This window comes from Podarcis cretensis (genome assembly GCF_951804945.1).
Source record: "Podarcis cretensis genome assembly, chromosome: 1".
NCBI classification, from domain to species: domain Eukaryota; kingdom Metazoa; phylum Chordata; class Lepidosauria; order Squamata; family Lacertidae; genus Podarcis; species Podarcis cretensis.
Window position 1 is genome coordinate 74,011,812 of NC_137170.1, and position 17,810 is coordinate 74,029,621.

General features: G+C 38.5%; 1 protein-coding gene across 2 annotated transcripts in view; it reads right to left on the bottom strand.

The window, feature by feature from the left end:
- Positions 1-17,810, bottom strand: part of PIK3C2A (phosphatidylinositol-4-phosphate 3-kinase catalytic subunit type 2 alpha) — a 49,843-nt gene that overhangs the window by 20,023 nt on the left and 12,010 nt on the right. For both annotated transcript variants that reach the window (XM_079965670.1, XM_079965669.1), the window contains exons 3-16: positions 13,699-13,799; positions 12,612-12,769; positions 11,723-11,843; positions 11,089-11,200; positions 9,850-9,929; positions 9,681-9,744; positions 8,670-8,813; positions 8,098-8,140; positions 7,805-8,015; positions 7,592-7,714; positions 6,568-6,735; positions 4,665-4,773; positions 2,980-3,122; positions 327-515 (exon numbers count right to left, since the gene is read on the bottom strand). In XM_079965670.1, coding sequence (XP_079821796.1) covers positions 327-515; positions 2,980-3,122; positions 4,665-4,773; positions 6,568-6,735; positions 7,592-7,714; positions 7,805-8,015; positions 8,098-8,140; positions 8,670-8,813; positions 9,681-9,744; positions 9,850-9,929; positions 11,089-11,200; positions 11,723-11,843; positions 12,612-12,769; positions 13,699-13,799 — 1,766 coding nt within the window. The remainder of the gene's footprint in view (positions 1-326; positions 516-2,979; positions 3,123-4,664; positions 4,774-6,567; positions 6,736-7,591; positions 7,715-7,804; positions 8,016-8,097; positions 8,141-8,669; positions 8,814-9,680; positions 9,745-9,849; positions 9,930-11,088; positions 11,201-11,722; positions 11,844-12,611; positions 12,770-13,698; positions 13,800-17,810) is intronic.

The following is a 17,810-nucleotide window of genomic DNA, read 5'->3' on the forward strand; positions in this document are numbered from 1 at the left end:
CCTAATTGTGAATCCGCCTGCAAAACTATATAACATTCTTCCAATGTCAACATCAACACTGTAATGTTCTGGTGAGGTGACTACCACATTCCATCCCACTTACGTACTGGCACAGCACCACTGTAATCAGGCTACAGGCCTACTAAAAAAATCAATTTATAACCCTAAGCCTTGCAAGATGCACATTTAATCATCTGCAATCTCCAAGGACACAATTGTGTGGCTGCAAACAGCAGCAAACAGTAAGTTAATGAATTATGAATGTGACTTGCACTTCTTAATTGAAAAAGAGAATAGCACAACATAGTTCAGAACTTGTTACTTACTTGGAGTCCAGCAATTCTAAGGCAGTCAGAGGAGGTAAGGGAGGCCACTGCTGAAGCAGCAAATATATTTCAGACAGATTTGTCATATCCCAGTTTGGTGCACTTGCCAATATCTTTGGAAGGCTGCTTGGCTCTGTATGGCAATAATGTCTCTTCTCCCACAAAAATGCTTTATCCTTTCTAGACAATCTACAGAAAGAAAGAAAGAAAGAAAGAAAGAAAGAAAGAAAGAAAGAAAACGTTTTTATTAGTTCATGACAATATATTTATGGTTATCATAAATATATGATCATTAATGCGGTCATTAATGCATGCCCCTTGGGAAGAAAACAGCCACAAAGTTTAGGACATACAGAACACAATATTATACTCTACTGTTGCAAAAGGCCCAAGCAGGAAAAAGGCTGCTACAGTCAGAATGGTAAAGCAAGGCTTTTGAGCTGCATTCATGCTAGGAGACTTTAGAGCTGACGCAGCATTGCTTTCCACGCTCTGCCACAAATGAAATTAAAATGGTTGTTCCATATACTGCTAAAAAGTACTGTATTCCCCATAAAAAGTCAGCAAGCAAACCTTATTATATCCCTATGTTTAGTCAGAGATAAGAGCCGTTGCAGCAGAGGTTCCATTTTTCTAGTCCCTGGCAACACTTTTGACTCCAAAGGCCGTATCATTATTAGGATCCGCCTCACGGGTCAAATTTGACAATCACCTGATATCACAAATGAAGTCAGGGGATTTGGTGCTTTGAAGTCCCAAACTCAAAGGAGAAAAGTCTTGAAATGAATGGGGGGGATGGGACACCCAGACCAGGAACACACCCACACCCACACCCACACCCACACACACCCTAACAGGATTGCAATTATTTGCACCCTACTCTGTGAAGCATTTCAAAGGCTCCCAACAGAACTTTGGAAACTGCTTAAGTGGGCTTTGCCCAAGCCCTGGCCTTGACATCAGGGGTGAGGTGGGTTTCAATCCTGGGCTGAGATTTTAAGATTTTTATATAGTCCAGCGAGGCCAAAATTGTCAATTTTTTGAAATTTCAAACCCTCATAACTCAAAAACAGGATGAAATAAAAAATTAAAAACTGAGATCAGGTAGCTTCTCTTATACTACTTTTAGGAAACTGAAAATGAAAGCAATATGAAATTGTAAAGTAAAAGTCCCTGGATCATTTGACATGGAATGACCCTTCTATTATTCTGTCATACTAAGAGTCAACAGGTTCTGCAGACCCAAAAAGGTTAAAAGGAGGAGCTTTGAGGTCCAGGAAAATCAACAGGGAAATATTTAACATGTTGACCTCTGGACAGAGATTACTGAAATACTGAAGACACCTGAATCTGCAACGCTTGGAAATATGCAGTGGTACCTCGGGTTACAGACGCTTCAGGTTACAGACTTCGCTAACCCAGAAATAGTACCTCGAGTTAAGAACTCTGCTTCAGGATGAGAACAGAAATTGTGCTCTGGCAGCGCAGCAGCAGATGGAGGCCCCATTAGCTAAAGTGGTGCTTCAGGTTAAGAACAGTTTCAGGTTAAGAACGGACCTCCAGAACAAATTAAGTACTTAACCTGAGGTACCACTGTACTGTGATCACATCTTCAGTCAGCTTCCGAATGATTGTGATGTGTCTAATCAGGATCAACACAATCTACACATATTGACATAAAAAGGTAAATCACCCTTCACTTCAAATGGACAAGAAACGAGTTTCCTTCAGGGAGGCACTAACAACTATATCCCAGCTTTTTGCCACTTATTTCATGCAAACAGGACCATAAAAAGACAAGATTTCCCCAAATCACCAAAAATCCAGTCAAAATACAAGCTGTATAAAAAACAAAAATAAATGCATGGATGATTGCCATATATGGCAGTACAGTGGTGCCTCGCAAGACGAAAAGAATCCGTTCCGTGAGTCTCTTCGTCATGCGGTTTTTTCGTCTTGCGAAGCAACCCTATTAGCGGCTTAGCGGATTAGCACTATTAGCGGCTATTAGCGGCAAAGCGGCTATTAGCGGCTTAGAAAAAGGGGGGAGCGAAAAAAATCGCAAGACTTGCAAGACGTTTTCGTCTTGCGAAGCAAGCCCATAGAGAAATTCGTCTTGCGAAGCGCCTCGAAAAACGGAAAACCCTTTCGTCTAGCGGGTTTTCCGTCTTGCGAGGCATTCGTCTTGCGGGGCACCACTGTATACAGGTGGGCAGCATGCTTTACAGTATTCTGATGCGTATTTCCTGTAAGAATGTCAGGTTTCAAGTTGTCTCGCACACAAAAGAGGAAAGATTTAGACGTGAGATTCAAATGTGTGGAAATACTGTATTGTTCTGCATCTACATCTACATGAAGATAATTTTGTCAGGACTTGTAAACTAGAAGACAGAAAAACTCAATGCCTAATAAAGTGCAACATTTTGAACATGTATATTAAATTAAAAGGTGACTGTAGGATAATTATGTAGAAAGGCAAACCGCTACTCTTAATATTAAGGATAACCAAAGTGAAGTCCTCCAGATATTGTGGATTAAAACTCCCATAATCTCTGAACATTGGCCGTCCTAACTGAAGCTGATGAGACATGAAGTCCAAAACATTTGATGACTAACCATGATGACTAACCACGCTTAACGCAATGCAACATACCCAAGTGTACCCTCCTTGGAAAGAATGGAAAGAAGACGCTCTCTTGAATCTTTTTCCAATATTTCTATGGAATGACATGTGGTATTGTTTGCAGCTTGAGGAATTTTGTATACAATATCAAATGATAAGGAAGGGAAATCAATCTGCAAAATTTTAAAAAATAAACTTATTATTGATGCAAACTATGACATGGCAACTCAGAGAACTACTTCTACATCCCAATTACGACCTCATTTCCAGCACCCACTTTTTGTCCTCTTTCCCCTCACAATAAAATAACAAAACATCAAAGCCACAGACCATAAATATCAAAAAGAACATTTAGTGTGAAGTGTTCTCACAAATAATACATATAGTATATAATAATGAAGTTTCCATATGACATTTGTCATTGCAACACGTGACTTACAATATATAAACAAATGTATACATTAAAACTGGCATAAAAGGGGGGGGGGATCTCAAATACAAACTATTTTTAAAAGACTAGATTAAAATGTCCCACCCACTCAAGGACACCACAGATAATTAAGAGCCAAAGGTCTGGTAAAAACAAATGCCTAGTGCCTAAATCTATGTAATGATGGCACCAGGCGTGCCTCCCTGGGAAGAGCATTCCACAAGTGAGAGCCACCACTGAATAAACCTGTTCTCATATTGCCACCCTCCAGACCTCCCAAGGAAGGAGACCATGAAAAAAAGGCCTCAGATGATGACAGCAGGGTCTGAATCAGTTTATATGGGAAGAGGCAATCCTTGAGGTATTGTGATCCTGAGCTGCATAAGGCTCTGTAGGCCAAAACCAGCACTTTGAATTAGGCCTGTAAACTAACTGGCAGCCAGTGCAGTCAGGCCAGGATTGGTGTTATGTGCCCAGATAATTAAAAATAGCTTTACTGTGTTGTGCAAAGTGGACCTTAGAATGCAAAATTGACCAAATGAAGCTACAAGTGGAGATGCCCATTTTAAAATGTTCCCTAGAAGTTATTACAAGTAACTGAAGTACTAGGAAGAGAGGTTCTAACTTTCTGTTAATTTTTTATTTACATAGGAGCACATTCAAAAGTATTATGGCTGCCAGCAGTTTGAAGTACTACAGTCTGCCTCTACTACACCATCTCATTACATTGTTTGTATAGGCCAGACATCATGCATCACATTTTTGGATGCAAAGGTCCATACTCAAGTACAAGGATCTATGTATATTTTTGCAGTTACAGCATACTGAGAATGTGATCCGTGCACCATTTCCCAGCATGCTTATCAGGATGATAAAATGGTCTGTTAAACTGCATTAAACACCCACCCTTGCACACAAAAAAGGATTGTGTGTATAAGAACTTGTAATGTGCAAATCCCTCAGACACAGATCTTTAAGTCTAAACCCTCACAGGCAAACTACGTCACAGAAGTTTTCAAATTTTTTCATCATTCTGCAGTTATTTTACTCTTTTGTATGTGCATGGACTGCACAGCCATATACAAAAAGGCTAAAGCAGAAAAAGGCCAGATATATCCTCTCACTGTTTTGCAAAAAGAGTCCAAGTAATGACGAGATACAGCACTCAAATTTTCATAGTGGATTAAAGAAGATGAGATTGTGAAGGGATCATTTATTACTACTCAAATAATTCTGCATAGGGTATAAAAGCTTTTAAAAGCAATTAAGAGGGAACTAGCATTACCTGCAATACTATTCTTTCCATTAAATTTCCTTTTTTATGGACCGCTCCAGGGACAAGGTTTGTGGGAGGTGTCCAAAGGTGTAAAAGTTTTGTTCCACAAGTCAACATTCTACGGACACAAAACCAAGAAGAATTTAGTGCTCTGTGCAGAAAAAAGAACTATCAGTTACAAAATGATAGCAGTTGGAATGTGAGGACAGAATTTGCTTGTTAAATCAAATAAAGAGCCAACTTAAGCAGTTATACTAGGAAGAAAAAACAAGTTTTGTTCATAGAATCATCTCAGACCTGATTCATATACTTCAGCATCAGCAAACTTATAAAGATAATTTTCCATATGCTTATAAAGATAATTTTCAGAAGTCCTGAGCACTGTGGACCTCTGGATTGAAATCTTTAGTAGCATATTTGATCAAAATTCATGACCCCTGCAAGCAAAACAGGAGGCATGAAAAGTCTGACAAAGATGGAAGCACCAAATAGGAGACTTATCCTCCCTCTTATGGCACTGCCTTCTTTTTATCCATCTCCATGAGAATGTCACCTAATGAACTGTCATCTCCCACAAGCTCCCTGCCATCAAAAGAATCTGTTGCTAAGATCAGTCTAGTTGGGATCAGTTTCCTCACACAATGCGTCTTGATACTATTTCTGCTGCCATAGCATAAGACACAAATGGGCTGTGTCCACAGATCCATCTGCCACAAACACAGCAACCTTAAAGAAGTTGAGAGATGTTTTATGAAGGCAATCTACATCTTAGAGTGGAATTGTTGAGGATGTCGCCCATCCGTCAGGACAGCTACCTTAGAGAAGACCACAGTCGTGCAAGATGCGCATAGTGACAATGCTGCTGCTTCATGCACACATTCAAGAGTAAAACTGAATTAATTCAGGAGGGATAATTAAAGGAAAGAATTGAAGGCTGAACCCAGGTAAGAAAAATACAATTAATAAGTAAGGAAGCCACCAACTTGGGGTTTAAGGCAATAGATAGTCAACTGTACAATTTGGTGACAAAGGAAAGAATTAATTGGAAGGGAGAGAAGAACTGTATAATTAATGGAAAAACAAAGAAAGACAGACACTGAGGGGGAAATGGCTCAGAATGAAAGACACAAATGCTGAGGAAAAGGCCTCAGGGGGTGGAGTGGGGTGGGGGGACAACAACAGAGAATCACTCACTACACTCAGAATATCACAGATCGCACACACAATGAGCCAGAAAAGACTAGGCCAGAAGAGCACCAGCAAAATCCTGCCACTCCAAGACAGGAGTAATCTACAGGTTATTTTGAAGTGGTAATGTTTTTTCCTGCCTTCTAGCAAGTGGAGGATGACAACCCACTTGATTGTGTTCTGTGTTCTTGAAAAAAGGCTGTACCTGCAATATTCCTTAAGTTCGCTCTGGGGCTGCTAACATATAGTACCAACAACATCTGGAGGGCCCCAACACCTATTAACCTTAGCCACCATGGCCAATGGTTAAGGATGATGGGAACTGCTTTCCAACTACATTTGGCTGGACAATGTACTGGGAACCTAGAGAATTTTGTACAAGTAGTGGAATTTCTAGAGTGATAAAACCTTAATAGCTGAAATCTTATGAATTAGGGATTTAAGAAGTCCATAAGCAGGACTATAGTCAACACCACTCAGTATTCAAAAGTATCACAATCCTTAACATGGAGCCAGCCTATCACTCCACCCCTTGAAAGAATAAACATATTTAAAATATATTATTCAAAATAGGAGGTGGCTGTTATCTAGAGCCCATCCCACCTATATAATGCATTTCTCTTTCCATTTTCTTAGGTTCAATTCTATTTTCTTTGGATTAAAATTGGTAACCTCCCTCTAAAAAACTATACTATTTGCCACAGAAGACATTTTGAATACTCACCGCCTAAAATCAAAAAGAGGTAAGGAAACTTGACCCAACATTTCAGGGCCTTTTCTCTGTTTATTGGAATCTGGTGAACTACCACCATTTTGATTTAATATTCCAAAGAGGGTAAGGCATAAGATGGATTCTAATGGCAACTGAGAGATCTGTATAGGAAAAATTATTCTGTAAAATAAATAGAATCGTTAGGAATTACTGACAACTATGCTTTAAAAATATATCATATGTTCAAGAAGATCAATACGTAGTTCCCCCATTGCCAAAACAGTGCTTTATTCTCCATTGCCAACTAAATGTAGACAATTGCACTATTGCAATCTCACTAACCCTCACCATACTTCAACAGAAACCCCTCTTACATGGACAAAATATTTCATGCAGTATTTATAAACATTAGTGACAAAGAAACAGAGTCATTAGAAGCATGATGAGAAATGGAACAGGAATAATCAGCTGACTTTTGTAAAGCCATGCTTTTAATATGGTGATGGCTATTTCCAACATCCATCACTTTTGTGTAAGAAATTGTTGGCCATCTGGGAAAAAGTACATGCCTACTTGGTTGTATGCACATGTCTCATATGCCATCAGCTTCACACAGGATTCCTCATAGTTTCCCACATGAGGAAATTCCCAGTTCTGTATAGGAATTTCCATTGTGTGGGAAGCAGCTTGATCCCCAAGACAATACTGGGGATGGGACCTGGGCTTGCAAGCTTCCTTCCTTGTTTTCTTCACCAGCTGAATACATTAATAACTGAACAGTAGAACAACACCAATTTTATTTTTAGTTATTTCTATCTTGAAAAGTTGGGAGGTTCTATGCAAATTATGCTGAAGGACCTGGTAAACTATTCAGAATTTCATGCACTGACAGAGCATAGAAAATGAAAGACACTCTTAACTATGTGGTCTGAAGGAATCACTAGCATTAATTAACAATCTCAGGGGATGTGATAACTACTCCTCAGAGAAACCATAATATTTTTATGAGTCAGATAAATAAAAAATCACCACTTACAATTCATCCCATTTAATCAAATAGAAGAAATTCTTATAAGTGCCAACCTTCTTGGACTGCACAGGTTTGAAAAGATCTCTTCCATTGTGGGTAAGAGAACAAACCAAATAGTATTTTTCATAACTGTAAAAGGGAGACAAACATTATGATGAATCAAAACATTGTGATGCGTGCGCACTGGGGTAAAAGGTGCGTTTTGGTTTGGTTACTTACACAGAGACCCAGCTACTAAGGATTCCGTGAGCTGCAAATATTGTGAACTGGAGGTGCTCTGTGGCAGTCCATGCTTCTTTAGTGCTTTTCTGAATCTTTGGAGTGTTTAAGGGACTGCTGCACGAGTTCAAGTGGAGTTGAAGAAGAGCATATACTGCTGAGGTCAGCTGATCTATGCTCGTTTGCAGAGGGTTTTCAAGTTGCAAGGCACCTAAAATAAAACATTTTGCTTTAGGAAGGTAACCATTAAAACAAACATTAAAAACAAAATTAGATGCAAGTTTTGTACTTACCAACTGCATTCTTGCTAGTCTCATCAGAAGATGTTAAAGACACCTGTGCAATAACATATGGAAAACACAATCCTCACATATGTGGAAAACCCTTGGTTACGCTATACTATAAATGAAACTTATTCAGGTATCCAACCGATTGTTAAAACTATCCTATGAAAATTTCATAATAGTTCTTTCTTTCTTTACTTCTGTAGAGGCAAAATATGGGTTTCTTGTCACCTACTGTAAATGCCACAGTTCTCTCTGCCCTCTCATCCTCCACTGTAAAAGTACAGAACTGGATGTGGGAGGAGGAACGTCATCACTATCATTGCCCCAAGTCGGTTTAAAGGCTGTAATTGCAGAAGGACAAAATTCACCATGCTCCAAAACCCTCCCCCCTCATCAAAAAAATAAGAAGAAACATTTTCCATTTACCTCACGCCATGTTTCTTGGCTAGTGAAACAAAAACCTGTCTTTCCCAGATTTGCCCTATCAACTTGTCTGCAGGTAATGCGGGGGATGGGACTAAATGTTCCTTATATCTCACAAAGCACGTACACACTACAAAATATGGCAAACCAATTACCTCAGGACTCACACTCCTTGGAAGGTTAACTGCTCTTCTTAGCTTCTTTACAGATGTTGTAATTGCAGGAGTCTCTACCCCATCCAATGTATAGCAAATTTTTCGAACAGATTTAATGATATGATCTACAGCTTTAGTCTGGTTCTGATGAGAAAAGCACATGACAGAGTTCTGAATTAGGAGTCCAATTGTGTGAGTACGAACACAAGACTCACAGCAGCCAAGCTATCCCTGTCCAGCAAAGGTTGTATAGCCCCTTATAAAGATCTATATGGATTCTCATTTGTACTCTGAAAAATACACATGACTACCATTGTTTGTTTTTAATGTGGAGGAATGCAGACATGGGGAAGTATGGACCAGGGTGGTGAGACTTAGCAGATTTGGAGAAAGCTGCAATAGTTCAGTTCTACTACTATTAAAGGTAAAGGGGTTGCGACGCTCATCTCACTTTACTGGCCAAGGGAGCTGGCGTACAGCTTCTGGGTGATGTGGCCAGCATGACTAAGCCACTTCTGGCGAACCAGAGCAGCACACAGAAACGGCGTTTACCTTCCCGCTGGAACGGTGCCTAGTTATCTACTTGCACTTTGACGTGCTTTCGAACTGCTAGGTTGGCAGAAGCCGGGACCAAGCAACAGGCGCTCACCCCTTTGCGGGGATTTGAACCACCGACCTTCTGATTGGCAAGCCCTAGGCTCTGTGGTTTAGACCACAGCACCATCTGCTAAAAAATATTTTTAGCCATCTCACCCCTTGCTTTTTCCTGTAAGACCAATTGCACACCTATCAGCCAACCACCCATTCCCATTACCCTTCTGAGTAATACCCTTCCCCACCCTCTCACTGTATATAAGGGTCTGGTGACTTCTGTTTCAGTGTATCTGAAGAAGTGTGCATGCACACGAAAGCTCATACCAATAACAAACTTAGTTGGTCTCTAAGGTGCTATGGAAGGAATTTTTTTATTGCCACAGAAGTAAGTTTAGCGCAGCAAGAGATAATGCTTACCTCATTCTTAAGTAGTTTATCGACTTGATTATGATAAGCTTCCAACAGCTCTTCAAGAGACTGACTGAAACGAACAATGATTATATTACTATATGCATTTGTAAAAGAAATATACTGACAACTTGGAGGTAATTCATTTCATTACAAAGGATGTTATGACAGTGGTTACCTTTGAATGCTTTCTCTGAAAAGCTTTTCTACATGATAAAGATGCTTTGTCAAATCTACAGGTGTACTGTCATCATCTTCCTAAAAATGAGAGATATACAAGTTATTTGAAGGCTATAACCACGTTTCTTCTAAAGGAATTCTAAAAAGTAATATAAACATGGACAGCAATTTGTCTGGAGTTTAGAAAATGAGAATTTTGGCTCCCCCCCCCCACTCTTCGTTTAAAGAATAAAGTGCACAAATATCTACCTTCAAATACTCTAGTTAAGGGTTTGTCACAAAGTCTATAAACTTGTACCAATATTTTTCACTCTCCAAATTCTATTAACTATTCACCATGAATCAGTGAACCAAACAGGAATTTTGAAAGCCAACTCACTTTTTTTTTTTACTGTAAAATCCATTTCAGGTTAACTAATGTTTTAGGCGGTAAGCCAAAACTGACCTATGAATACGTAAGTTTAATTGAACTCAGTGGGGCTTGCTTTGGGGCAGACATGTAAAGGATTGCACTGTTAGCCCTTAAGCTCTCCAATGAACCTATTTCACCTCTACAAATACTTTAAAAAGCCCGCGGCCAGGTCCTAAAGAGCTCTATAATATGTATAAAATGTTTATATGTGCAAAGGAATTTCCTGCATTTTTTGCTTTCAGCCCTATTCATTGTGATGACTGCTGTTCTAAGGATGCTTTATTTTCTTTGTTTTTTTTAAACAATGTACAAACAGAACAGCAAAAAAGGAGAGGAAAAGTTGGTTATGTTTAACACAGTAAATAAAGATCTTGGAGAATCCAAAAAAGCATATGGATTTAAGTTTATTTGTGCCTTATCACAGATGATGAAGAGTCCATTTTTCAACAAAACAATCATAGTTGTGCCTAACCTTTTTGAACTGAATCATATTGGTCAATTTAACCATGCAAGATGACAGGGCAGGGGCGAATTATAGTGCTTTATCAAGTTCTTTTAACACTTTAAGGAAGTGTTGACAAAATAGTACAGAATATATAAAATGAAATCACTAGCAACAAGTATATATTTCTCCGTGCTCCTGAACAGTTAAGAGGCTGAAATGTTTTTTTAATCCTCACTTATAACTATAATGAAAACAAGTTTTATTTTTTTCCTCAGTTCCAAGCTACAAGAAGAGAGCAAGGAATGTGCACAACCTCAATAATACACATGAAATCAATAAAGTCAGGTTGTTTTGAGAATGTGTGTTCACTTTGTACTTACTGTTCGTGCCAAATCTCTGCATATAACATTACGGGTCAAGAGCTGCAGTTTAATATCCGTGTCCCACTTTCGGCAGTTCTGAATGTATTCATGGCTTCCTACACCGTGCTTACTGTAAAAGAAATGCATGTGGTTGCCTACCATTTCAAATTTGCAAAACATTTTCTAAAAGATTTTCCTGGAAAGTAATAGTGACTGGAATCTAGAAAGCAACACTGTGGTCAATGCAGACGTAACATGCCTTTGCAGTCAACATGTGCTCCCTTCCTCACTACTGCCCTTGCTTCTTCTCTTTTTCTTTGTTAACTATGGCTTAGCATAGTTGTGTGATGAGTCTGGGAGATACAGAAGGCTTCAAACCACCCAAAAAATCTGTTTGAGAGGTGGAGGACCCTCTTTTCCAAACATATTTTAGGTGCAGAGTAGAAGAGGGATCAGCAAAAAATCTCTTCTCGGCTATACATACAAGTCCCCCCCCCCCCAGTGTCCACACGACATCATCAAAATGAGAGCCAGATTTACTCTTTTTGCAGAAAATCCAGTAAGTTAACAAACATTTGCATTATTTGAAAAATTCTCTTTCTGAAAGCACCCTAAGCCCACTTAAATATTGAGAGGGAAAGTATCTGCTTACTTCTGCAAAACTTCTTCTTGTCCACAAACCTTCAAGATATAACTGTCAATGTCTACATCATTCAAGTCATCATGCACCCAGCAAAGTGCCTGCATTATTATAAGCTCAACTGGAGAACTTGCTATTTAAAGACACAAAAAAACACATAGAAGACAATAGTTAAGAAAGTACTATTTTATTCTGCACTAACTCTTGAGGTTTTTCCAATTTAAATGAGTTAATAGACGTTTATATGAAATATAATTTCTATTTCCAGCTGATTTAAGTGCAGAAGTCCTTTAAAGATATAAAATCCAGTACAAGGTCACGTATTAGGGGAGTGGTCACTATCAGAGTGACCTGGTGACCATACCAGAATATGCAGTGAGTTCTATGAGGGTTCTCCATAAAAAGATCAATGACATGTCTACAAGTTTTCAACTACAAGGAAAATGATTTGTTCACTATACTTTAATTTAAACAGCTTGATTTAAGAGAGTGGCGGTGATAATCTAAATGATAAAATGTTACTTTAGAACCCAAGCTAGCCAACTTTATCACACGGGAGATGGCTTATTCCCAGACTTATTTAAAAGGCTGACATGACATGCAAATTTGACCAGGCTGCCCAATTAATAGTTTTGAAACACTTAAACTAGTTCTAGTAAAAACAAAAACAAAAACCCAAACCCAGCCTATTTAACAGTTCCCTAATAATTACACCAGACGCATTTGGTAAGAGGAATCTTATCTACTGATATTTACAACCAACTGAAACACAAACTGTAGAATAATGACTATTATCATGTGTGCTAATAATTTAGGATGCAAATAATTCTTGGAATTTTCATCTTGAGGTAATCTTTTGATCTATGGAAACATCATTTATAAAAAATGAAAACACCCATACCATCACATGTAAATATCACTGGCTGTTGGAAACCTTCAATTTCTATTGAAATCTTGATGCTTGAGTTCTCTCCACTGATATTTCTTTGCAACATTACTGGGCTCAGCACAAAGCCTGAGTTTGTATCAAGATTGTCATAGGGAAACTTGGTCCTCAACCTGTAAGCAATATGTATGTAAGTTCCTTGCTCTGATGAAGATAAAGTACACTTACATGGAGTTCACAATGTTACTTATTTCTTAGTAAACAGAGTTAGATTCACACAGTTAATTCATTTGCTTAAAAACTGTTTTGCTTGTTTCCCCTCCACCCTATGAGACCAGTCATTGGCCTTGTACTCATGGCCATTATCCTACAAATCTCAAACTATCTATACAAAAGATATCTGAATCAGATTTTAAAAGTGAACAAGTTTATGCAAATCTACCCACCATGGAATAAATTATGTAATCACAGAATTCAACATTTCCTAGTGCACAAATTTCAGGTTCCCCTCTTTCCCCCAATTCTCCATTACATAGTATTGTAACAAATCAGCGGGTGGCGCTGTGGGTCAGAAGGTCAGCGGTTCGAATCCCTGTGATGGGGTGAATTCCCATTGCTCGGTCCCAGCTCCTGCCAACCTAGAAGTTCGAAAGCACGTCAAAGTGCAAGTAGATAAATAGGTACCGCTCTGGCGGGAAGGTAAACGGCATTTCCGTGCACTGCTCTGGTTCGCCAGAAGCGGCTTAGTCATGCTGGCCCCATGACCCAGAAGCTGTACACTGGCTCCCTCGGCCCGTAAAGCGAGATGAGCGCCGCAACCCCAGAGTTGATCACGACTGGACCTAATGGTCAGGGGTCCCTTTACCCTTTACCTAAAACATCCTACAGCCATATGAATATGCAGTAAAAATTCAGAAATCAATCTTAAGTGTTTTGCTGCTTAATAACTATTTTTAAAAATTGCATTTTTCCTCCAAACCAGTAAAAAAGCATGCATATAACACATGACACATGAAACAAAATACTCAAGTGTCAAGCCTATGAATGAAACTATTGCTGTCATTTACTTCCTTAAAGATGTTTGCACCACACTACTGCTTACTTTGCAATGGCATCACAAAATGCTGCTTGTTCTTGATCTTGGCCATCACCATTTTTGAGAAATTTATTTCCTGTTGGCAGGTTACTGGTCCCATTGTCTGTCTGAAATTTAAGAATAAAGAAGTAAAGCAGTGATAGACATGACTCCTATAAGCCTTTCTTGAGACGTATTCCTTGGTCTCCCAAATTCAATCAAGTATGAGACGATGTGTGCATAATTAAGTATACACATGATGAAATATTGGGCGTGGTCTAGCACTATAAAATACTGGCTGCTTTGCCATTTTCGTTCCCAACTTTCAAGTCTGCTTTCTGATTTACTCTTATAAATCCAGATGGCTCCAACTCATACAACTCATAGATCTATTGGTATTGACTTGGAATTAATGTATAATTCTAGTAAGCAATATATTTATTGTAATATCCAAATGTAATTAAGGGGTATTGAAAAACAAAACATTTAATCAGCTGTAAATAAAATCTGCTCCCCAAAGTTCTATGGTTTAAATGCAACCAATAACACTTATATCTCAAAGCTAGTAATTCCAGCCCAACACATGGCATTTATGTTAGCCCAACGGAACGTTTTCCCCTCAGCTTTTGTTAAGGGCAGATATTTAAACTTCTCTAGAAATGATAGACATTGTGGATGTTATTTGAATGTGCTAGACACCGTAGAACATATTAATTTCTACTGTCCGCTGTACAACCAGCTACATAAATGTGTGTTATCCCCTTTTTTGGGGTAGTTTAACATAATGGCACAATGAAAATATCAGATTCTACCTGTCTGATATTAACCCAGAGGTAAGGGTGGCTGCAAGGGTGGCTGAATTTCTGTCAATAGTATCTCTTACAGTGTTGAATGGCACGGTTTGGCGGGAAGACATTCCAATGAAAAATTCTGTTACTATATATCTTGAATGGCTGCTTCTTTGTATATATTTAAATTTTTTGCATATATTGATATTTTAAGAGGGTCTATATCTGTAAAGCCTAAGAAAGTTTTGAAGAAAGAAGCCAGTGAAAGTATAGTCGTAGTCTCACCTGCAGTGGCTAAAGGTGGGACAGAGCTGGCAAAACTAAGTGTATTTGATTCCAAATATATTTGTTTCATAGAAAGCAGTCTACCACTGCTAAGAGTAGGTAGGGGTGGGCAACTTTCCCAGGGTTGAGTTCCACATTCCCGGGGGATAGGGCAATGGTCAGGACCACTTCTTGATGGTTGCAAACGGGATCAAAGCACATAAAGGGTCAGACACCTTGTCTAGCTGTGCTGTTCACTGAACATTTCATTCTCTCATACCACACACCCATTTATTCACACAAACATTTGTCCTTTCCTCACATCATTCAGTCACCATTTACTCATTCTTTCTCTGTCTCTTTTCCTTCAGGCTTCTAGGGGTGGGTGAAGTGTACCAAGAGAAGTAGTGCACGATGCCATGGGTCCTCTAGTCTAGACCGTGGGTTGCTCACCTCTGACTTAGAGAAATGTTTCAAGTAGCTTCAAACACTGCAGTTCCAGGTTATTGCTATCACTTTGTGCTATAAATGCCTCAAGTCTCAAGAACATAGAAATGTTATTTGCTTCTGCTGCTGTCTTAGCAATAAAATTATGCATGTGTGTTAAATTGTGGCAGCTATAGATATTGGGCATGTTCCCCGTTGGTTTTTGTTTTCGTGTGGACATTTTACATGGATTGCTTGTTTGCCCTAAACCCCTGAACAGTTAGAATGGGTAGAAGTGAGAGTACCGCTTAATTCCTTTCGTCAGATGTATAATTTTTTTTTTAGTGTGGCTCATTGTCTGTTTAGGCTTCTAACACTTAAATGTATGGAATGTAGGGTTGTTAAGAACACTCTAATTCTTTAGCTTGGGGAAATTCTATTTTAGTCTTGTCTCTATCTTGAGATTTTGTTGTCATATATTGTTCTCGTAGATTATTATATACTGTACTGTACTGTACCTTCTGTTGTATTAATACGCTTTTGACTGTTGTGGGGGCCTTCTACCAAAAACCAGTATAGAAACTAAAAATTTTTTTTGAAAAATTCTCCACCTTAATACGCAACAACTGTGTGTCTGAAAAAATTCCAGTTCAACCTGGTATTCTCATTATCTGATGATGGATTCATTTTCTGTTTATTTAAACACAGACACACATGCACACACACAATATAATCAACAGTATATATTGCCTAACACATATAGACAGAAGATGGAAAAACCAGATTTAAACACACCATTATGACATAATTACAACACATCTTCACCCCAACCCACCACCAACAGCATAATCCTATATGCACTCACTCAGAAAGAGGTTCCATGGGGTTTACTCCCAAGCAAGTGGGTACAGGATTGCAGCCTACATCTAAGACTGAGGCGTACAATCTCAATTTTAATATGATGATATTGCAACAGACATAAACAGGATATTTTCTGTTCTCTGATTCCACTTTCCAAATAAAAGCAAGTGAAATGGAGTATGATCTGGAACCCCTACTAAAGGAATTCTTAGTTCTAATTATTTAGTCTTAAAATAATCCCAGTTTTATGGCTTCTACCTCTAATTTCCAATATACAGAATTTGATGGCATTCTTGTGGAATTAAGTCCTGAAATAAGATGTGAGTAGGTTTACTTCAAAAGTCTGTGGAACATTTTATTCATGTTATTAAAAGACCTGAACAAATATTTACGCAGCTGCTATTAGTCAAGTCAAAATCCAAAATTTTAAAGATAATCTCTAGGGGAAAATGTAAAAAAGTAACTCATACAATGTCTTATATGAACAACTTCAAAATAGGAATTACTTTAATGCCATAGCTCCTGCCACCTGTGCCATTTTTGTGCCAACTGCTTAAATCACACATTCGTTTGTGATTTAAAGCACATGTACCATATGACATGCCACAAGAGGAAATGTCCCATTTATCAGTGCCAAAATACACTCTGAAAGGCAGCATATGATTAGTCCTCCATTCAATAGCCAACAGTAAAATAAAATAACACAAGTATGTTGGTCCTGGTCTACCATTTGTCACGTTGCTGGGTAGCATCAGTTAAACCAGTGGGTACCAAAAAAATTACCTTGGCTTGGATTAAGGCTGCAGCCCCTCCACCACACTACAAACTACTCTGGGGGAGCCATCAAGTGTCTTCTGCTAATACCTGGAGATCTTTGGCTCTAACCCACAGAAAGCGGCATTTTTTTTTACAAGCAACTCCCATGAAGTACATTCTTCAATGTTCTGTGATTGTTGTAAATTGTTTTAAAGCCTTTTTAATGTTGTGTTTTAATGTTGTAGCCTGCCCCAGGACCTTGGAGTGAAATGTGGGTAAATGATGATGATGATAAACAAAAAAAGTAACCTGGTTTGGATGGAACACTAAAACAAATTTAGCATTATATGCACAAGCTTGCCTCTCCTCCCCTGTTCCTACAGTGTGGCCAAGAGAAGATTAGAAGCATTTGCTTCTGTTTTCAGTTAACCACAGTGCATCATTCTGTCTCAGCTGCAAACTGCAATTATGTTCAACTATAGTTTATCTTAACAAGTCAAGATTCTAAATCACAATTTGAAGTATACTTGTTTGTACAAACCATAGTTGAAACTAACCACAGTTCATCCTAGACATAGCAAACTAGCCATGTTTGAATGTAATGCTAAACCATAACTTAGAACAATGTAAGTGTATTGCAGTGAACCTTGAACATGCACGTTCCTTCCCCTCCTGTGTTGATGGGAGAATTTTAGCTGTGTTTAATTCCAGTTGCCTATTTGGTTTTGTCATTTTTTCCCTCAAAGAAAAAGACTGTGGCTTACAATACAGTAATATGCCAGATGTTTGAACCTCACATATCTCTTCCTACTTTCCAAGGTATAAACCAACCATTCATATATTAAGCCTCACTGATTTTATTTCCATGTAAACATGATTCTGATTTTGCTGCAAATGTGATAAAAATGAAAATAACTTTCCAATGTGCTAATGTGACTTGCAATAGATTTAGTTTTGATAATATGTGTGTCATTTTAAACTTTCCACAACATCAAGGTTTCTGAAGAACTGTGTTGAAGAAAGAAAGAAAAACATGTCTCCAAT